This window comes from Rhipicephalus microplus, chromosome 10, assembly GCF_043290135.1.
Source record: "Rhipicephalus microplus isolate Deutch F79 chromosome 10, USDA_Rmic, whole genome shotgun sequence".
NCBI classification, from domain to species: Eukaryota; Metazoa; Arthropoda; class Arachnida; order Ixodida; family Ixodidae; genus Rhipicephalus; species Rhipicephalus microplus.
The window spans coordinates 64,542,443-64,564,936 of record NC_134709.1 but is presented as its reverse complement, the minus strand read 5'-3'; the positions used below and the strand labels follow the sequence as shown (position 1 = coordinate 64,564,936).

The 22,494-nt window shown below is 48.0% G+C and overlaps 1 protein-coding gene across 1 annotated transcript in view; it reads left to right on the top strand.

Annotated features, from left to right (window-relative positions):
- Positions 1-21,706, top strand: part of LOC142774281 (ATP-binding cassette sub-family A member 17-like) — a 70,845-nt gene extending 49,139 nt beyond the window's left edge. Inside the window, exons 12-17 of the mRNA XM_075874676.1 lie at positions 1,474-1,688; positions 4,038-4,289; positions 7,232-7,419; positions 17,548-17,721; positions 19,116-19,332; positions 21,195-21,706. Of these exons, the coding sequence (XP_075730791.1) occupies positions 1,474-1,688; positions 4,038-4,289; positions 7,232-7,419; positions 17,548-17,721; positions 19,116-19,332; positions 21,195-21,518 (1,370 nt within the window). The 3' untranslated portion in view covers positions 21,519-21,706. The remainder of the gene's footprint in view (positions 1-1,473; positions 1,689-4,037; positions 4,290-7,231; positions 7,420-17,547; positions 17,722-19,115; positions 19,333-21,194) is intronic.
- Positions 21,707-22,494: the final 788 nt, after the last annotated feature.

Sequence of the window (22,494 nt, the reverse complement as noted above, 5' to 3'; positions counted from 1 at the left end):
AAGAAGTGGACACCACGAACGCTTCGTAGTGTCCGTAGAACTTTTCGAAACGTTTTAGTCCAGACTTCTTGTCCTGTCTTTAACGCGCTGCTTTAAATGATATGGAACAATACCACCTCGACTAGCTGTCGGCCCTACTGTCCTGTTTCTTATTGATCAATGCCTCATCCACCCAAAAAGTTTACCGCTGGCGGGAACACAAGTGATATAAAGATTGTCACTACGCGCTGGTGTCACCACATTACATCATGGCGCCACCAAAACTTCTGACATACTTCTGATGTCACGTTATGATGCCACACGATGAAATCTCATCACATCGTTCCTTGGTGAAAGGTGGCCTTATCCCGGAGGCAATACGCAACCAGGTGAGGTGCAAACAGATTGAAATGCCTACGAGCTCAAAGGCAATGGAAAAGACGTTAAGTGCAGGAAGATTTTAGAGGGGGGGGGGGAGAGAGGCAGGATGAATTTATTGACTGAGAAAAAATAGCAGAAGTCTACTTTCACCTTCGTGTCGTGTAAGGCTGACCATTGGGATTTTTCGCAATTGGAAGTATACTTACATTCGAAGAGCATTAGAATCACCATTGTTGTTGCCATCATGTTCGTATAGTGTGCCCACCAATTGGATTACCCGGCACGTCGTATGTTCTACGTGCTAGGACTACCGCCTTTCGCAGCCCTCGAATAGATATAAAAAGTGCCGGCATACCCTGCGTGTGCTGTGCTATCACAGCTTGCTTTTGGGTTCAAGTTATAAATAGAAAGATGGTCGCTTCACTTGCTGCAGTGGTCCTATTCCCTTCCGCCAGCTTTTTTTTTTTCTGAATGCATCGGAGGCGCGTTACAATAAGAGGCAGTGCGATGAATTTACTTGCCTTTTTGCTCATTGCAAAGTCATACCAGTGTTGTGACAGAGTGCATTATTTGTCATGGAGTCACTCCTTATCGTATACAAGTCAGTATGATGCATACAGGTGCAGAGGCCTGTGTACTAGTGCGATGGCAGTACGCGTTAAAGAGCGCTAGATGGTCAAAATTTCTGGAGCCATGCTATATGGGGGCACACCGACGCTACTTTTGTGCCATGTGAAACATCCTCAAAATGACATGATGGCGAGACTATATTTCTAGTTCACTTGGTTATCAGCTTAAGTGTTCAACCTACCTTCCTTCACTCGAAGCTTTCTGCTCTTAACGTGGTTTTCCACTGCTTCCGTGATTAGCCCATGTTTGATAAGGCGATGGTGTCACGCGATGACGTTACCATGGGACGGCACGTTGCGTAGCGTCATAGACGTCAGGATGTCATACCATTAGGCGATCTGCGACGTCACGATGGTGTCATATGGCGATTTCATCACGATATGATTACTTTTTTGCCTCATTCATATTCACGCCGACGCAAGTGATCTGTTTTTGTTCGTTATGAGGCGAACGCTTCGCTAGGATCATAACTTCTGCTCGCAGTGCTGGACACGGATCTCAGAGACCACGTCGACTGGAGCCCGCTTAATGCGTCAAAGGTGGGCGTCGGCTTAGAGGTGTACTACTTGTTTACGGAGGCCGTCATTTTATTCGTGTATCTGAGCTGCCGCAACTCTGGCCGGTTTTTTCGCCCGGATTCTGTGGGCGACCCGTCACGGGGCTCGACAGACGCAGAGGCCAACAACGAACGGCGCACGGTGAGCGGTGTTTCTTTAATATATAGCACAATAGCTTTCGTTCACCAGGTGCCGGCAACTATTATGACGATTAGTGAGGAGCCGAAGGTTGAAAAGGAAAGCAGCCATAGGCCATTGGTGTCTCTACTTCACGTCAATTAGAGACGGAACTGGCTGAGCCCGTGTCCGGCGTTCCGATGTATATAAGCAACTGCGTTGCTGCAATACCAGGCTACCATTTGTAGCGCATCTTTCTGGCCCGCAAGTCGCGGGTTCGAATCCCGGCTGCGGTGGCTGCATTTCCGATGGAGGCGGAAATGTTGTAGGCCCGTGTGCTCAGATTTGGGTGCACGTTAAAGAACCCCGGGTGGTCGAAATTTCCGAAGCCCTCCACTACGGCGTCTCTGGTGGTTTTGGGACGTTGAACCCCACATACCTACCTAGTAGCGCTTCTTTGCAGTGCTGGCCCTAGGTCGACAAAACTTCAGGAGCTCACTCGAACTCAGATTCACCAGAGTTTTTCCGAGCCGGACTCACTCGAAAATTTTCCTCCCCCGAACTCACTCGGACTCAAACTCGGCAAAACATTGCTCACCCAGACTCACTCAGGCTACGACTCACGGCTCGGTCTGAGTCCGAGTATGTTCACTGATGAGTCTGTTAGCCTATAGAATTGGCGTTTTACACAATGATGCCGATGCTCTTTAACACCAATATCACACAAAGTAAGCGCTTTTTTGGCGCCTTTTGATATAGTACCTTCGAATGCGAGTTGGGAGTGCTTGCAAGCCAGCAAGGTCACTTTATTGAAAAAAAAGACAACACAAAACTGATTTGTCGATGAGGTCCTTGGATAAGCTTGAGGGGGAAGGTGGGACTGTCGCGAGGTTTCTATTTATCTATCACGATACTCACATCACCTTTTGGCATTACGGGGGGGGGGGGGGCAATACTGTGGCAATAATAAGTTTGCCAATAAAAGCAGGTAATTTTTCTATTTAAAACCCACAGCGCTATAAGGCATTACAGTGGGAGGAATACAACATGATTTCAAGACAAAACACAAGCTCAATTTGCGGCACGAACAGTACAGCCTATCCATCCAGATAGTATGAAGTACACTGAATACACAACGTAACGGAGAGTGACAAAAATGTACGAAAAATGCCAGCGGGTAACATACAGCAAGACGAAAACAAAGACAATATGTATTTCGCACAACAAAACACCCGTCATCAACAACTGAACAATTCACTTGACTCTAACAAAGGGAAAAATGAATCACTACCAACAGCGACAACGATCGCTGAAAGTAATCGATTCCACTGGAAAACAAGTAGCCAAATACACACAAAAATCAAAACAGCAAAACACATTTAGTATTAAAAACACAGAAGCAAATAGCCCAAAGGCAATCACGAGGACCATTTACGACAGAGATTTTGCAAAGAGGAAGCAAATTATTCGGGGGAGATAACACTGGCAATGAGTGTCAAGAGGCCGTTGGTTGCACTGTAGTGAATTGTTCTGGGAAAAATAAAATTAGTTCCTCCTATATCTTATCTCCCTGATCTTGTAGGCATCATAAAACGTGAGTAAGACGTAATCAGGATTGTGCAAGTAGTAATCCTGGTTAATACCAGTGACATTATAAAATATAGCATGAAAAATGTGAACCTTCACTATTACCTACGCTGCTGCAGTGACTACCATCCAAGACTTTCCTTTGCACCTGACATGCTAAAGTGACGGGTGTAATTGGCATAAACAAATTTCGCAGCTGAATCTTAGAATCTCTTAACGCTTTGAATGCCCCCTGCTGGCAAACATCCCAAACGAAACAAGAGTATTGAAGTATTTGCCTAACATATTGGTTTTACACAATAGCTATTTTGCTGCAAGAGTTAAATTTCTTGCATTTCTCCTAAGAAAAACCAGAACACTTCAACCTTGCAAGTTGAAGTCGTAAAAGAAATATGGGATGGAGAATGCTATTTGCGGGCAGCGGGCCTCACTCGAAAGGCCGGCGGGCCGCTTGTTTGATGCCCCTTCTGTATAGTTGCTAATATTTCTATCCCGTTTGTCCTTAAATTCAACTTTGCCTCTCGCCCCGCCACGGTGGTCTATTGGCTAAGGTACTCGGCTGCTGACCCGCAGGTCGCGGGATCAAATCCCGGCTGAGGCGGCTGCATTTCCGATGGAGGCGGAGATGTTGTAGGCCCGTGTGCTCCGATTTGGGTGCACGTTAAAGAACGCCATGTGGTCGAAATTTCCGGAGCCCTCCACTACGGCGTCTCTCATAATCATATGGTCATTTTGGGACGTTAAACCCCACAAAGGATCAAATCAACTTTGCCTCTGATGGTGCAGGTTCACCGCGCATGCGCCGAGCACACCGTGGGCGACTACGCGTTAGTCGCCGAAGAGGTGCACAAGTGGTACGGCGAAGACTACGCCGTGTGCGGCTTCAACCTGGCGCTTCCCCGTGACGAGTGCTTCGGCCTGCTGGGCGTCTACGGCTGCGGGAAGAGCAGCGTGGCCCAGATGCTGGCCGCCCACACCGTCATGAGCATCGGCGAGGCCTACATGGGCGCCAAGAAGCTGTCCGATTCACCGCGACAAGTGAGTTCGCGCCCTCGTCTGATCGTGTCGAAGCGGTCAGTCAAGACGAATCATGGCCCTGTCGTCCGGAGGAAACCTCGCCGCGCCGTGCCATAGCAAGCACCAGAGCGGCGTAAGCCGCTAACGCGAATGCGTATAGCACAATCCAGGATAGCATGTGCCAGAGCTGCCTCCGCGTCAAGTGGCGCAATCTGTAAAATATAAAAGACAATGAACCTACGGGTAATCCATGTCTTCGAAATTCCGGGAGCACCCGTCAGCCCCCGCTAAGTCTACAGCACCGATTAATGGGGTATGGCTTTTGAAAATGGTGCTGAATCGACACAATTTGTGTGTTCAGAAAAAGAGGTTAACGATTTAGAGTACTATAGGTACTCCACTATGAGAGAGCACAAAGCCGTCCCTGAAAGCTCACTGAAAGTCTTGATTGCTGTCAACGTTTGACATGAATTTGAAGAAGATTAAAACTTATTTTGGAGCTTACCTCAGCCACATGACATATTCGAGGTGTACGGCAAGCATTTTACGTGGTGCGGCCATGTTTTTCGGACCCACGCATGCGCAGATCATTATCGGTACTCCAGTAAACGCGTATAAGCGCAAAGCATTTTGTGTATAGTGGTAGGCCGGATAAACTGAAAAGCACTAGGTGCAATAATGTGCGGAAAATTTCACCGCCACACAGTTGTGATATATGTGGTATGCACACCGTAGAAGTGTCGGAGAATGGAAACGTTTATCGTTTTCAAAGGACGCCATCTTCGTGGCCGGGAACTGAACCCATTCGATGGGACTAAGCAGCATAGCCTTGAAGCCATCGCACCAAAATGGCTGGCCTCTCAGCTCATCAGGCAAAAAGGCTCGTATTGGCCATTCTGCGATGCTGTAAGGATGGTTGGTATAGCGACGTTGTAGTATACAATGTTTGCTGATGAGATATGGCAATTTAGGGCTAAGTGGCGTACATATTTTTGTTTTCAATCTGTTCAGTGCGGGTCATCGTAATGGTGTAATTATAACTTGAACGCGAAGATCAGACCCATCAGTATATTTAGAGACGAAATTCGTCGCAATATCACGTGGTTATAGAGTAACGGCGTGCAGCAGTCGTCCTAATAAAAATAATTGATGTTGCATTTGAATTCATGACTGCTTTTCTTGGAGTAAATAGGTCGACAAACTCACTCACGAATCGATTCACTCAGAATCAGATTGAGCCGGTAGTTTGTTTAGAAAAAATTTATTGCCACAAACGTGAATAACACTCAACAGAACATTTCCTTCTTAGACATACTCTAACGATGATGACAAAACAGACGTCATTTGCATGAACATGGATATGAGATGACGTTGAAAGAACATGTACATTCGATGGTTCACACAAACTTAACCTCAAAAAATACTTCAAGGTAAACAAGAGACACAAATAAAACATAAATATGTACATTTTGCATATTTGCAGTTTTAGCCTAACGAGCCAGGGTGAGTAATATTTTTGTGTGTCTGAGCTGAGTGAGTCTGGTTGTGAAAAATCATAGTGTGAGTAGGTGTGACTCTGGTTAAGGCAGAACTATCGTGAACCAGATTCTGAGTGAGCCCTCTGGTCGAAATATTTTTTACCACGAGCTTGCATTTTTTTTATTTTTTGTTCGCCTATTATCTTATGTAATGTATTGTATTACTAACAGTCTTATGTCAGCTCACAGTATATTCGCTATTTCTCGCGCGTACTACCAGAGAGAAAAGCAGTTTCTTACCTTGCGCAGGGGTGCGGAAATAGTGGTTCAAAAAAGTATATATAGAGAAATAAAACAAAGGAAGAAAATAATATACATGCATACACGCAGGGCGTTCCGAACAAAGCCGTTTGGAGAGGTAGTTTGAATGCAGGAAGCTCAAGAGCGCCTTGACAGCTTTCTTCTGTGGCGTGAAGTTGTGTATGTGACGCAAGATTATTTTGTCCAAACGCGTCTAGTTGTCCAGTCAATCTAGCGCATTGCGCGGCGACTGTCTCTGCGAGAAGTACTGCGGGCATTTCCAAAGAACATGCCGATTTGTTTCGTCGCTGCCGCAATGGACACAGGCTGCGCTGTCGCCCATGCCTACTCGGAACGCGTGTGCATTGGTAAATGCGACACCCAACCACAACCGGCACAGAAGCGTATGGCGTTACGTTGCCAAACATCAGAAAGAATCGAATACGGAGGGTTGGGTCCAAGCTCATAATCGTGCGTGCTTGAAATGTGGTTCGTTTCATTGCGACAGGAGCGTTCGCGAGCAAGCATGCGGATCTTCCGTGCAGCATCAGTTCTGGCGAGCGGAATCGACCTCTGATTGTTTTCAGTATGGGCAGACCGGGGAGCTGGATCAGCACTCTCATTGCCGATAATCCCACAATGAATGGGAAGCCATTGAAAGGCCATGTACTACAACGTTACCGTTGGTACATAAGGTAAATAGTTATACTTTAGAGGCGTGAGTTCCCGGGGGAGACCAAGAGCGAGGCGCTTTGAGCTACCCCTGTGCACTCTGTCATGGAATATTATTGATAATGATATTCTACTTGAGTCATAATGACTTTCAGCTCCCCGCCCCCTCCTCCTGGATAAGAAGCATGAGCTGCTGGGCGAGTAGGTAACTCATCTTAACTGTGGTGCGTGAAAACAAATGAAGCACAAAAGGAATAATATTAATATATAAGGAGCACCCCCAGATTGAGCCGGTAGTTTTAGCCTAAGCGAGCCAGGGTGAGTAATATTTTTGTGGGTCTGAGCTGAGTGAGTCTGGTTGTGAAAAATCATAGTGTGAGTAGGTGTGACTCCGGTTAAGGCAGAACTATGGTGAACCAGATTCCGAGTGAGCCCTCTGGTGAACCCCCCCCCCTCCCCCCCTGAGCATATGCATATGGCAGCATGCGCCGTGTCTCTGGCGTTCTCTTCCAGTGGCAGTCTCAGGTCGGCTTCTGCCCCGAGGAAGACTCCCTTCTGGACGCCCTGAGTGGCACCGAGACGCTCGAGCTGTTCGCCCGGCTACGCGGCGTACGGAGCGACAATATCGAGAGGCTCGTGGAATGCGTCGTCGGCGTCATCGACCTGAACGAGTCTGCCAGACAAGCGTGCGGCACTTACAGGTGCGCCGCTCGGTGTATAACGCTGCTGTGGCACTCGCAGTACTTCATATTTTTTGTTAGTTTGATTTGCTCTCGCACCCGTGTTTCCAGTGAGCCACTGCAGCGTAAAACTTAAAAAGGTATTATTATTATTATTATTATTATTAAATTTATTATTATTATATTATTATTATTGTAAAGGGGGTTTATTGAAGGACTGAGCAAGCGGGAGGTAGCTCTAAAGAAACGCAGGCGAACCCAGATGACGGTGCTTGATCGCCGATCTCGTGCCTTCTTCTTGTGCTCATGATAGCTGACCTGATGGTATCAACGTCTTTCTTGTTCACTACAATTACCCCCGGCGAAAAAGTTGAAGCCATCCTGGCGATCTAACACGTGGGGACAAGCGGGTCAAAGTACGGCTTCAGACGGTTTACGTGAACGATATCACGTCCACGCCGACGACGGTCGCTCGGTGGCGTAAGGGGTTCAATGGCGCAGTTCACGGGTGAAGTACGCTCGACCACGCGGTAGGGACCATGATAATTGGAGAGTAGCTTGGGTGATACACCAGGGGCGCAGGGCGGTACATGAAGCCATACAAGTGCTCCAGGAACGAACGTTGGTGCAGAACGATGGTCGTCGTCACGGATCTCCTTCTGGCGCTGTTGGTCGGATGTAGTAAGCCGCTTGGCTAGCTTGCGGCACTCTTCTGCGTAACGAGCGGCTTCCGAGACAGGCTTGTATTCGGAGGGATCTGGCGAGTATGGGAGTAAAGTGTCGATGGTGTGTGATGGTTCGCGACCGTACAGGAGAAAAAATGGGGGAAACCCGGTAGTGACTTGCGTAGCGGTATTATACGCGTATGTCACAAATGGGAGAACGAGGTCCCAGTTTGTTTGATCAGAAGCGACATGCGTAGCGAGCATGTCCCCGAGAGTACGATTAAACCGCTGTCACACCTGTCCCGTTATTAGGGAGGCGATCGCCGGGCTAATTCCAAGAGCCGAAGTATCGGCCCCCCGAACCGCACCACGAAAGCGTGGACAATTTAGAAGTGGTCCTTATTGGTGCGCCAGCGGACGCCGGCTGTGCTCCAAAGAACAAGACAGAGCCGAGAGTTGATAAACAAACAAAATTATATTCTCATTAACGGCAGATCAAAAACAATCCACACGTATGCACACTCCACAATAGTTACATACAATACGTCACCAAACAGACAATGTACTACACAGTACAATCAACCACACTTGAAACGACGGACACAGACAACAATACGCACTACAATGCAGTCGCATGCACTGAACAACCAAGACACTTAAAGACTAAAGAGATATAAAACCTATTCAGTCCAAAGTCCTTGGAACAAAAGTCTGAATGATACTCTTCCGAGAATCACTCACTCAAAGTCCAGCGTTGTCGTTCCGCAGCTCTCGAAGTTCTCTTCCAGGAAACCTCCCGTCTTCAATTGGCCACTCTTCAAACTTCAACTTCTTCGCCGGAAGACCGTCGGCTTCACACACGCAGCTGTTGCCCGCGTCTTCGCTCGATAGCGGTGAACCCACGCTCTTGCCTGTAGCTCGAGCCGTCCCTACCGACCAAAAACTTCGCCGACTACACGGCGGACTCTCTACGCACTCTGGCGCTGACTTCCGTCTCCTCCTGTTCTGTCACTACGGGCAGAACCTTCGCCGACTCCACGGCGGAATTCCTACGCGCTCTGGCGTTAACTTCCGTCACCTCCTGATTTCTCGTCTCGGCTGCTCGGTTAAATACCTTGCGCGCGACTTTCCAGATGTTTCTCGTCATTTCGTCGGCGCGATACGCAGCGAAGGCTGGGGAGAGGCACGAGACGGTTCGACTGCCCTCTCCCGAGGATGATTCACTCGGTCTGACCCCGCCTCCTTCGTTCTAGAAAAATCGCGGTCTTGCTGGGCCGCCGATGTGGGGTGAGGAGGATCGTCTGCGAAGCCGTGCTTCTGCGGGGAGAGCGCGCGCCCGGGAGCCCTGGATGTTTGCTTTCTTTTTTTTTTCTTTTTACCTCGCGGCGTTTCTGCCGCCCGTTGTCGCAAGTATTTGGCGGCGCGCTCTTGTTTAGCGCTCGTTCTGTGACACTGCCCCCCCACTTTAAGAATATTATCTCATAATATTCAAAACCACACAAACGAGCGCGAACAGTCACCACACACTCTCACAGACTGTAACATAGTCCGTCGCTCTCGACACGTCACATTCACAATAGATCACTTAATACAATTGTACATTGTAATTCAATTACACAACACGTGAAAACACAACCACAAGCACATGAGTCCAACACTCCACCACACATTCCCAATATACAATGTACAAAGTGCTCTCATTTCAACAATGGTCCAATACTATACATCACATCACAGCACAACACTTCGACACTTGTGACACAGGATACCACAACATTAACACAACATAGGGCACTCAACACTGCCAAACACATTCTGCTTTGACCTCAGCACTTATCCTACGTACTTCGAGCAGCGCTTGCGCCCCCTTTTGCGGTGCTCGCTCGATCTCTTCTGGAGCTTCCACGTTCTTTTCGGCGAGCCCTTTCCAACGACGATATCTGAGGCGTCGTCTCAGCCATCGTTGTCTCTTCCGACACCGTTAACGCGTCATTACATTCGACGGGCCCTGTCTGTGTATTTACCCGCTTGATCATGCCTCTACATTTTTCCCGGCTGGCCAACTCCGTCTCCTTTACACTGTCGGTCGGTTGAGGTCGTGCCGACGTACGTCCAGTTGCTCGGCCTGTGAACTTATTCGACACGATCGTCTTCTCCTTCGCTGTCTCTTGCGCCGCAGCTTCACCTTGGGCTCTAGTGAGACCCGTCTCGGGATGTTCCTCCACTGTATCTCGCGGCCGCTGTGTTGGCGAGGGCTCTATCTTCGGGTCTTCTCCCAAACATTCTGGATCACTTGGCCCTCGCGCCCCGTCGATGTTTCCGATGACAAGGTCATACAGGGGGGTCGTCATGCATAACGCAGTAACCTTCCCGCTGAAGTACGGGGTTTCAACCTCAATTTCTGCTTCGGGAAGCATCCGGACCGTACGGTCAATTAGGCAAACCGGTTTCGTTCTGCCTGTCAACTCTCTTTCCCGTACCAACTTTCTCCTCACGATAACCGTGGAGCTGCCGGTATCTCTTAACACCGTAACTTTTTTGCCCGCAACTTTTCCAGGCCGCGCTGGCATTCCTTTCGTAACACCGGTTGGCTGTTTTGACATTACAGCACCGACAATAGGAATTTTCTCCCCATTTTTCAATTCTACGAATCCGTCGGTGACGGTATTATTATCAGATTTCGGTGCCGCTTGAACACAGGATACCTGGTGAGTTTGACTCACTCCGTTCCGACAAGCATCTGCTTTGTGTCCGGTCTGACCACACTTAAAACATTTTACTACCGTAGGGCTCGTAAAGATCGTTCGACAGTTTTTCGCGCGATGACCCACTCGGTTACACAGAAAACATCGCGGAATGCTCTCTGGTGCACGCTTCTTTTCTTCGGGAGCCAATTTCTTCGAATCGTCGGGGCACTCCTTCTTTACCTTGGCCAAATTAGTGCCACCTTGCGCTTCCAAGAATTGATCAGCCAATTCAAGCATGTCTTCAAGTGAGTCAGCCTTCCTCTCTTTTAAGTACAGCGACAGGCTTGGGTGGCAACTAGTAAGAAATTCTTCTCTAATTAGCAGCTCTCTAAGCTCATCGTACTCCTGCGCTGTCCCTGAAAGTTCAATCCACCTGTCGAAATAATGGCAAAGTCGGGCGGCATATTGCGTAGCCGTCTCACCGTCTGCTGGCTTTCCTGTCCGAAACCTGTCCCGGAATCCTTCCACAGTGAATCTAAATCGCTTCAACAAAGCCGCTTTCACCTTTGCGTAGTTGGCTGCATCGGTCGGCGTCAGCCTACCGTACACACTGAGCGCTTCACCACTCAAGCAGGTGCTCAAAGCAGTTGCCCATTGCTGTTCCGGCCAATTCTGGCTCCTCGCAATCGTCTCAAATCTGTGGAGGTACGCGTCTAGGTCGTCCTTCCTTTCATCAAACGCTACGAGCAGCTTGCTTGGGTTCAAGCGGAAGCCGTGATCTTCCCGTTCGCTGCTTTCGACTCTAGCTTGGACGGGAGTTTCGCTTCGCTGTTGCAAACGGAGCCGCTCGAGTTCCATCTCGTGCTGCCGCTGCCGCTCCCTTTCCTCTCTTTCTTCTTTCAGCTGGCGCTCTTTTGCCTCTCTTTCTTCTTTCAGCTGTCGCTCCTTTGCTTCTCTTTCTTCTCTCGCCCTTTCAGCGGCCAGCCTTTCTCTCTCCAACTCCGCTGCCTTTTCTTCCTTGGCCCTCTCTGCCGCCAACCTCTCTCTCTCCACCTCAGCTTCTTTTTCCGCTTTGGCTCTTTCGACCGCCAACCTCTCTTTTTCCAGCTCGGCTGCTTTTTCTTCTTTGGCTCTCTCTTTTTCTTCTTTTTCCTTCTGGGTGACCCACTTCCGTAGTTCGACACCAGAAAGACCCATCTTTTCACCAAGAGCAACTAACTTTTCGAGATCCATTGTGTCTCGCAACTCGCAACTAAAACCTTGCCGCGTGCAAAAAGTATCTGCCTAAATCAGTCTATCGGAACACTCCCCTGCACTCGTTAACGAGAACACTGAACAACACACAGAATCGTTCCGATAGCAGTATCACCAACTCGAGGCTCTTTCTTACTACTTTGGACACACTGTGCACCAAAAGGTCCTATGTCGCGGACGCCAGATTAATTGTCACACCTGTCCCGTTTATTAGGGAGGCGATCGCCGGGCTAATTCCAAGAGCCGAAGTATCGGCCCCCCGAACCGCACCACGAAAGCGTGGACAATTTAGAAGTGGTCCTTATTGGTGCGCCAGCGGACGCCGGCTGTGCTCCAAAGAACAAGACAGAGCCGAGAGTTGATAAACAAACAAAATTATATTCTCATTAACGGCAGATCAAAAACAATCCACACGTATGCACACTCCACAATAGTTACATACAATACGTCACCAAACAGACAATGTACTACACAGTACAATCAACCACACTTGAAACAACGGACACAGACAACAATACGCACTACAATGCAGTCGCATGCACTGAACAACCAAGACACTTAAAGACTAAAGAGATATAAAACCTATTTAGTCCAAAGTCCTTGGAACAAAAGTCTGAATGATACTCTTCCGAGAATCACTCACTCAAAGTCCAGCGTTGTTGTCGTTGCAGCTCTCGAAGTTCTCTTCCAGGAAACCTCCCGTCTTCAATTGGCCACTCTTCAAACTTCAACTTCTTCGCCGGAAGACCGTCGGCTTCACACACGCAGCTGTTGCCCGCGTCTTCGCTCGATAGCGGTAAACCCACGCTCTTGCCTGTAGCTCGAGCCGTCCCTACGGACCAAAAACTTCGCCGACTACACGGCGGACTCTCTACGCACTCTGGCGCTGACTTCCGTCTCCTCCTGTTCTGTCACTACGGGCAGAACCTTCGCCGACTCCACGGCGGAATTCCTACGCGCTCTGGCGTTAACTTCCGTCACCTCCTGATTTCTCGTCTCGGCTGCTCGGTTAAATACCTTGCGCGCGACTTTCCAGATGTTTCTCGTCATTTCGTCGGCGCGATACGCAGCGAAGGCTGGGGAGAGGCACGAGACGGTTCGACTGCCCTCTCCCGAGGATGATTCACTCGGTCTGACCCCGCCTCCTTCGTTCTAGAAAAATCGCGGTCTTGCTGGGCCGCCGATGTGGGGTGAGGAGGATCGTCTGCGAAGCCGTGCTTCTGCGGGGAGAGCGCGCGCCCGGGAGCCCTGGATGTTTGCTTTCTTTTTTTTTCTTTTTACCTCGCGGCGTTTCTGCCGCCCGTTGTCGCAAGTATTTGGCGGCGCGCTCTTGTTTAGCGCTCGTTCTGTGACAACCGCTCAGTCAAGCCGTTCGTCTGTGGGTGGTAGGCTGTACTCTTCCGGTGAACCATATGGCACTGTTGAAGAAGTGCTTGTATTACATCGGAGAGGAAAACACGCCCTCGGTCACTGAGGAGTTCTCGAGGAGGACCATGACGAAGCACAAAACGATTGAGTATGAAAGTTGCGACGTCTTGTGCTGCAGCTGTGGGGAGAGCAGCAGTTTCAGCGTACCGTGTTAGATGATCCACTGCCACGATAGCCCATCGGTTGCCTGCCGTTGTTAATGGTAGTGGTCCGTAGAGGTCAATTCCTACACAGTCGAATGGACGGTCTGGGCATGGAAGTGGCTGCAATGAACCTGGTGCAGGATGTGGCGGGCTTTTCCGCCGCTGACATTCGTGGCAGCCGCGAATGAACTGGCGGACGAAGGTAAACATTCCGCGCCAGTAATACCTTGTTCGTAGGCGCTCGTAGGTCTTGAAAATACCGGCGTGAGCACATTGCGGGTCGGAATGAAACGACGCGCAGATGGTAGAGCGCAGCGTTCGGGGAATGACTAGTAGCCATTTCCTACCATCTGCTGAATAGTTGCGCCGGTACAAAAGGCCATCCCGAATACTTAAGTGCGGAGCCTGGCGGCGCAGGGTTCGAGTGGTTGGAAGTGTCGGTGCCTCGGATAACGCGTCAAGAAGCGAAGCGATCCATGGGTCATTGCGTTGTGCAGAAGAGATGGTGTCCTCGTCAAGCGCTGACAACGTGTTGTCCGAGGAAACAGATGCGATGTCCGGGGATAGGGGAGATCGTGACAGTGCATCAGCATCGGCATGCTTGTGACCGGAACGATATACCACGCGAATGTCATATTCTTGAAGCCGAAGAGCCCAACGGGCAAGACGACCTGATGGGTCCTTAAACGACGATAACCAGCAAAATGCGTGGTGGTCCGTTACTACATCAAAAGCACGGCCATAAAGGTATGGGCGGAACTTGACAAGCGCCCAAACGATCGCCAAGCATTCCTTCTCGGTGACGCTGTAGTTTGATTCAGCCTTGGTAAGAGTTCTGCTGGCGTAGGTGACGACATACTCGGCGAATCCAGGCTTGCGTTGCGCGAGAACCGCACCGAGGCCGACACCACTGGCGTCGGTGTGGACCTCAGTTGCTGCCGTAGGATCGTAGTGACGCAGTATTGGTGGCGAAGTGAGGAGACGACGAAGGGTACAGAAGGCTTGGTCACACTCAGAAGACCATGCCGAAATATCAGTGGTGCTGCCTATAAGTTCGGTCAAAGGCGCAATGATAGAGGCGAAGTTGCGCACGAACCGGCGAAAGTAGGAGCATAACCCCACGAAGCTCCGTAACTGCTTCATAGTCGTTGGTTTGGGGTAGTCGGCGACAGCACGTAACTTAGCCGGGTCTGGAAGTATACCGTCCTTGGATACGACGTGCCCGAGAATCGTAAGTTGGCGAGCAGCGAAGTGACACTTCTTGAGGTTGAGTTGGAGCTGAGCATTCTTCAGGCACGTGAGGACGTGTTTGAGGCGCTCGAGATGTGTTCCAAAGTCTGGCGCTAAGACGACTATATCGTCGAGATAGCAGAGACAGATTTGCCATTTCAAACCCCGAAGAACCGAGTCCATCATGCGCTCGAAGGTGGCAGGCGCATTGCAGAGGCCGAAGGGCATGACATTAAACTCATACAGACCGTCCGGTGTCACGAAGGCTGTTTTTGGTCGATCGGCATCGGCAAGGGGGACCTGCGAGTACCCTGAGCGCAAATCTAATGATGAAAAAAACTCGGCACCTTGTAAAGTATCAAGGGCATCGTCAATCCTGGGTAAAGGATACACGTCTCTTCGAGTGATCTTATTTAGGCGCCAGTAATCCACGCAGAAGTGAACGGAACCATCCTTTTTTTTAACGAGCACTACAGGTGAGGCCCATGGACTTTGTGAAGGTTGAATGACGCCACGTTGCAGCATATCGTTCACCTGTTCGGTAATAACTTATTATTATTATATTATTATTATTATTATTATTATTATTATTATTATTATTATTATTATTATTATTATTATTATTATTATTATTATTATTATTATTATTATTGGCACCAGTTACATGTTGGCACGGCCACCACAGGGTTAGGCAGAGGTGTCACTTATGTGAAAACTAACAGGGACAGGTTATCTATCTATCTATCTATCTATCTATCTATCTATCTATCTATCTATCTATCTATCTATCTATCTATCTATCGACTTTTCATGTGTTTGCCCAATATCGTCAGAATCTCTGAAACAAGCAAAGAAATATGGCGTGAAGTGGACTGCAAGCATTTAAGGCAGTATGAAGCAGCAGGGGTCCCCGGATATACAAATCGAAATAAATGTTAAACGATATTTATAGGAACAAATCTTATGCAGTTGAATCTCATTGCAGTTGAAGCTCACATTCTGCATCACTTTTTTTTTGCATGCCCGGCCAACGTTCCTTGGAAGTAATGCATAATCATGCGTCTATTACGATCATAAGTTTGCCCAAAGTTGGGCAATGTGACGTGGATCTTGACCAATATATCTATAAATCCTACGCTTAATTTTTTTTCGGTATACTCTATCACGTAGCGCCCCAAATACTCACGTTACGTGTGCACGTCGCAGAGCCGCTGAGGCCGCAGCAGCATCGGCTTTGGTGCGGAAAATACCACTGCCAACTGCAATCTACGGACTTGAACACTTCAATGCACGTTGTAGCTTCGCCACTAATATCTGAATGAGTGATCTGAGGCTTCTTTTTTTTCTCAAAATATAATTTGTGAGGTCTTACCACCCATAACTATGAAATCTTCATGAGGGTGCCATTGTGGAGGGTTCCAGCAATTCCGTCTGCGAGGTGCTTTTTCAACGTGCGTCTAAATCTAAGCACGCAGGTTGCTAGAGTTTTCCTTTCCCGGAAATGTGGCTGCCGATGCCGCCATTCCATCAAGAGACCTTCGAGTCAGCAGTTTACCACCTCATAACCATGAAGGGTTTCAAAAAATTTAGTCTTAGACGTCACAAAGAAGAATGTGCAGCGCAAATTTACTGCTGATTTTGCTCGATAAAAGCGATTTCATGACAAAGTGTGGATGTTTTCCTTTTTTTCAACCTATTTGTTTAATAGAATTTCTGCATAAAACGTTTTATTTCCGGCTCCAATGAAAGGCGTTCTAACGTGATTCAACAGTATATCGTTTAATAATGTATGCTGGAAGCTACTGGAAAACATTGTACATACACACATGCCGCTCTTTCAATTCAAAACGCGTAAACGCAGCAAACTCACATCATCATTTCAGAACAGATAAGCTCTTGTGAGCTGGACAACCATTGTTGTTGTTAGAGTTTAACGTCCCAAAACCACCATTTCATTAATTAGGAGAGACAATGTAGTGGAGAGCTCCGAAAATTTTAACCACCTGAGGTTCTTCGATGGGCACCTAAATCTAAGCATATGGGCCTCAAGCATTCTCGCCTCCATCGGACATGTGGGCGCCGCAGACGGGATTTGATCCCATGACCTGAGGGTAAGCAACCGAGTGCCTTAGCCACTAGACCACCGTGGTGTGTTAGCTGGATTACCATATTTCTGAAATAAAACTTCAAATCTTGCGCTAAATCTACCACTTCCTATTAACTTGCTGTTATTATAGCCCTCGTGTAAGCTCTTGGAGCCCTTAAGGATCCCGTGCTAAATCCTAAAATAATGTCTTTGCTCTCAATTTTTCGGTTTTACATTTTTTTTTTAGCGCAGCTACATTGCCGCGAAACCAGAAGTAGTGCGTAGCGGGAAGCCCAGTTATGGCCTTGGCAATCACGCGTTTGCTGCAGTTGCCAACGCTATGAAGAGGGCGCCACCGCCTCGGCATGCGCCCGATTGTCAAGGTGGTGGCGCCCCCAGCGGCACGGGTGTAAGCCGCATGTTCCAGAAGCGTTCTTCGCGGCTGCAGGTGTATTATTTCGCAGTAATTGCTGCAGCTCATACTATTTCGAACCTTGACCGTTTATTTTATACTGGTTTTGAGCATTGTAAGCCTCAACTTAGGCCTGCATGGAGCACCGCGGAGCTATGCGACATCAAACAGTGTACACGCACTCAATAGCAATACTTCGTAGGAATCTCAACGAGTCGCCCATCGCTCGCTTGTCTCTTTTCAGTGCGGACGCCAGACGGAAACTCTCCATCGGGTTAGCCATCATCGGCGCTCCTCGGGTGGTGATTCTCGATGACGCCACCAGGGGTATTGACACCACCGGGCGCCAGATGATTTACGAGGCGCTGCGAGATCTGGCCCGTGTTTCTGCGTCAGCGATTATTCTCACCTCACGCAGGTGTGAAAACACTGCAGTGTGTTTTATTCTTGCTGAAGGAACAGCAACCGTGGGCAATGTTGAGCAAAAGGGCGTCGTCGCGCGCACTTTCTCGCGTGAGATTGGTCAACAGCTTATACCATTCTACCAGTTGAACGCTCATAGATTGATTGATAAACGGGGTTTAACGTCCCCAAACCGCCATGTGATTATGGAAGACGCCGTTGTAGAGGGCTTCAGAAACTTCGACCACGTGGGGTTCATTAACGTGCACTCAAATCTTAGCACATGGGCCTACAGCATTTCCGCCTCCATCGGAAATGCAGCCGCCGAAGCCGGGATTCCGTCCCTCGACCTCAAGGTCAGCAGCCGAGTAGCTTAGCCACTATAGACCACCGCGGCGGGTATGAGCTGTTCTCTCACCGATTACTTTGTGTGGGGTCGACAGACCGCATGAAATTCACTTCGCTTTGCTAGAGCTGCTGTATTCATCTATGCTAGCGTTTGTAGCGTAATGTCAGGTGAGATCTCTTGAGTTTTTATTTGATAGCTTTATTTTGAATAGTATTCAAATTTGTTCAATCGCATGCATTGCATCACTCTAGCGCCGGAAGTGCGATATTTGTTGATAATGCTGTCTCGTACTTACTCACAAGATACTGTCGTTTCTCGGTGGGGACGAATATGGAAGTCCTAATTGACATTTGCCCACTTGTAGTACGAAGCCTCAAGAAAACACAGATTTCTCACAAAATGAAAGCCTCTCAGTTGAAAAAAATTCGTCGTACAGTTTGGTTATCGAACTCGAGACCGACGTTTTTGTGGGGTGGTCGCTCTGCCAACTAAATGCAATATCGCTCAGCGTAACTACATCACACTGTTCAGAGTTGCTGTTGCGTGGAATGGAAATAGCGCCAATACTCTAGCAAAATATTGCCAAAGTAGCGTTGTCATTTAATAGTGTCGCTAAATTTGTAGCCAAATAGAACATCAATGTTATTATAAACAAACTCTTTACTATAGGTGAATAATTTAAATCATTTTTAAAAAGTGAAACAGGAAAGTTCAATGTAGCCAGTAAATACCCATGGCCCCGATGGGTAATTTTTCCCGCCGAAAAAGTCAAAAAGTAGCCAGTTTTACACAAAGTAGACAACAACGGCAACCCTGGCACTGCCAACGAAGCTAACCAGTATGCTAGCAACTGCCAGTGTGAGGGCGGATAAGGAAAATATTTGCCCTCATATACTTAAAGTGAGGTCACATGATACAAACATTCATTTTATTACCCTTGCCATAACACATCGCTATCTCGCGGTATTTTGTAGAAGCCATTTGCAGTACAATGCAGCGAATACTTCGATCTTGTAGTAGCTTTCCCTACAGCAGTGGATGTGGTTGTGACCGCGGTGCAGCACGGAAGAGTGCGACATGGCCTGTACCCGTGTGGGCTTGATGGCCGGCGGTGAGATCAAGGCCCTGGGCAGCATGATGGCGCTCAGGGAGTCCTTCTCCACGGGATTTGTGGTCACCTTCTCGCTCGCCGAGAAGTTCACTCCGTACATGATCGAGAAGTCGGACAAGGCGGTCACTCGGCTCTTTCCCGCAGCAAGGCGAGTCGACTGCCGAGAGGTGAGAGAACGGAGTGATTGTTTCTGTTCACTCCGTTTCGTTAAGAGGGCGTCTAAGACTGCAGTGTGATGTTTTCTTCTTTATTCACCTATTTAATTCTTCCATATGCCTTGCAGGCCCATCGAAGGGCATTGAGTAAGGGGTGGTGGTGACGTCAGTATATACCGGACTAATATTCAGAGAAAAACAGAAGAAAAAAAGGAAACAATATGAACAACAAGGTGCAACGATGTTACGTAACGCTAAAACTCAACAGAATTAAGTTATCCCGCAAAGTTTTACGATTAGACATGAATACAGTTTATGGCTATATGCTTGATTAGTCTACTACGTTTGAAAAAAAGTATTGCGCATGCGCAAGTGCTACGCTGCTGTACACTTCTTGTGCAGCTTGAAATGAAACGGAGAAAAGAAATTATTGCGGTTTACTCCGTTTCATACGGAGTAGTGCCGGCGCGTAAAGCATAAATGACGAGCTCTGTTTACTCCGTTAAAAAATGGTTCTGCTCAAGTTTTAGTGTAAGCTATGTGTATTTAGCCCCATTTACTCAACTGCAGATTGAGTACTTTCACGTGGGAGGTTCATTCAGGCATGCAAGACTCTGAAGTCTGAGTTAAAAGGGAACGTGACTAGACATGTTTACTCCGTTTTGCGAGGTGTAATGCTTGCGTGGGAGCGTCAAGCTTGCATTGCATGACTAGTTTATCTCTTTTACTCCGTTTTAAGAAGTGATGCTCAAATTGGAGAGTGAGCTATGCATATCGGTGTTTACTCGATTACAAAAGAGTATTAATGTCGGAGCACCTGTTGAGTATGCTAGCATTTGAGGTTAAAGGGAATGTAGTGATTACATATGTTTACTTTTTTTTCATAAAAAGTGCTGCTCAATTGTGAGCTTCAGGTATACATGACTGCACTAGTGCTCGTTTAAGAAGTAGTCTGTTTCATGTGGGGAGTGTCCCCCATGCGAGCACGTCCCTTGAAGCCTGAGGTAAAAGAGAGGGGAGCGATTACCTGTGTTTACTCCGTTTCATCAGGAGTACCTCTGATATTCAAACATGAGGCATACATGACCCCTGCAAGCTTATCCATCGGTTTATTACACTTAGGCTAGCACCGCAGCAATATTTCATTGCGTTCTTCAGTGTAACGCCATCATCTGCAAACATTATTTGTATGTTGTCATAAAAAACACAGAAGACGATGAAGCCGCATTGTCTGTCCCACAATCCGACAATGTTGATTTTGCGGCTAATGATGAACTTAATTAGCAACCCCTTCGAAACATAGATACCATCAGTTTTCAGTCACCCAGCATGTTCATTACGTATGATCATGTCGGAGCAGTGAATTACCTTGACTATCTCTCGTTATTATTCTTTAATAATTTTTTTTTGTTTTTATATTGAGCTGACGCCCTTACGCCTCTAGTGCCTCCTGAAACTAAAGTTACTGGAAAAGGTAAAATATGCGGTAGCTCTGCTTCGAAAGGAATGGCATTGCCATCTATGGCCGCTGACACAAAACGCACGTTGTTCACTTCCTCTATGCAGAATTTTGTCGATGCGCGCGTCTTGAAATGCATTCGAAACTCTCTTATTGGCGAAAGGGAATGTAATTTGCAACGCCCTCTTCACCTTAGTCGTACACGAGAAGGGTCAAGTTCAGTCCGTAGCCCGGTGTAAGATAGAAAAAAAAGTGTTGGTATCTTACACCGTGACCCAGACAATGATGTAAGAATGTATCTTACACCATGGCCTGGGTTCATCCACTACCCCGAGCCTCATAGTGTCATCCTGTCCTTGGCATGTAAACTTCTGTGAATTACATTATACGTTAAGGGGCCTGCGGGATTCCACAGGGCACCTTCGTCTACCACGTGGCCAACAGTCTTCCCTGGAGCGAGGTGTTCTCTCGGCTCAACGCGGTGAGCCAGTGCATCTCGTTCGAGTCCGTGCTGGTGGCCCAGAGCTCGCTGGACGAGGTTCTGCTCGGCATGGGGCGCGCCGAGATGGCCGAGGACGCGGCGGTGGGCCGGCGCGCCGTGTACGAGATGTTCAGCCCTCACTACGGGGGCGACCCCTGGGGACGAGAGCGGCAACTGAAGCACGAGCGCCGACAGAAAGTGCGGGAACGCCGCAAGAAGGACGCCGACGAAAACAGCACTGAGAAAGCAGCGCCATAGACTGTCGCGCTTTATCTTCTCTGTGCGTCGCGTTTCTTTTTGTTTTTGTTTGGTATTATATGTACCTAAATATCCTTAAATATTATTTTTTTCTAATGTGAGAGAGTGTTGAATTTGTTTAGTAGATAGGTAAATAAGCTCAACCACACATCAAAGAATCATGTGAGGGGATATGTGGGCGGAAATGTCGAAGCAGTACGACGATGACCTCCCGAGCCGCTGTAGATGACTGGACACTTCACTGCTTCGGCATAGGCCCCTTACCTATATTCCAAAACATTAAAGATATCACTGCTATAATTAGGTTAATGATCACAAAGCAGCATAATGTATATATGTAAGGCTCGCACGTTTCTACCTGCGTCATGGGTGACGCCAGGATTCCTCTAATGATAGGAGGAAGGTGAAGAGTTAGCCACCACGAGTGGGTTCCTTCAGGTGGTCGGGATACTGGGAACATATGGTCTGTGTTTTGCTTACATTACCTTTCAGGGGGGGGGGGGGCTATAGGAAAGGTGGACGGCAGCGTCTCCAGGCTGAGGTACCTGCCCCTCCCCTCTTTCCGCATGCCACGGTTGATCCGACCCTGACTTTTAGGAGAATTTAACCTAACAATAAATACAAGCTCCTCTCACGGGCATCACTGTACCGCCAAGAAACACTTTACGTAGATGGTCCTATCAAACGACATCTGCTCATGTCGAGACATCAAGCATTTTCGGCCTGATTAAAATTGTTGATGACCCCATAAAGACGTTTATTAAACTTAAACAATACCTCAAAAGCCCTAATGAAGCTGTTCTGCACTAATGCAGGGCTTTGAGGATGTGTTAAGTGTGTGTTTATAATAAATTTTGAATGATTTAGAGCACTATAAACACTCTGAGATAGGAAAGTCATAAGCTGTCCCGATACAATATTTACTAAGCACTGTACATGGCCATTGAAAAAACCACTCGGCACCTTAAAGAGGATC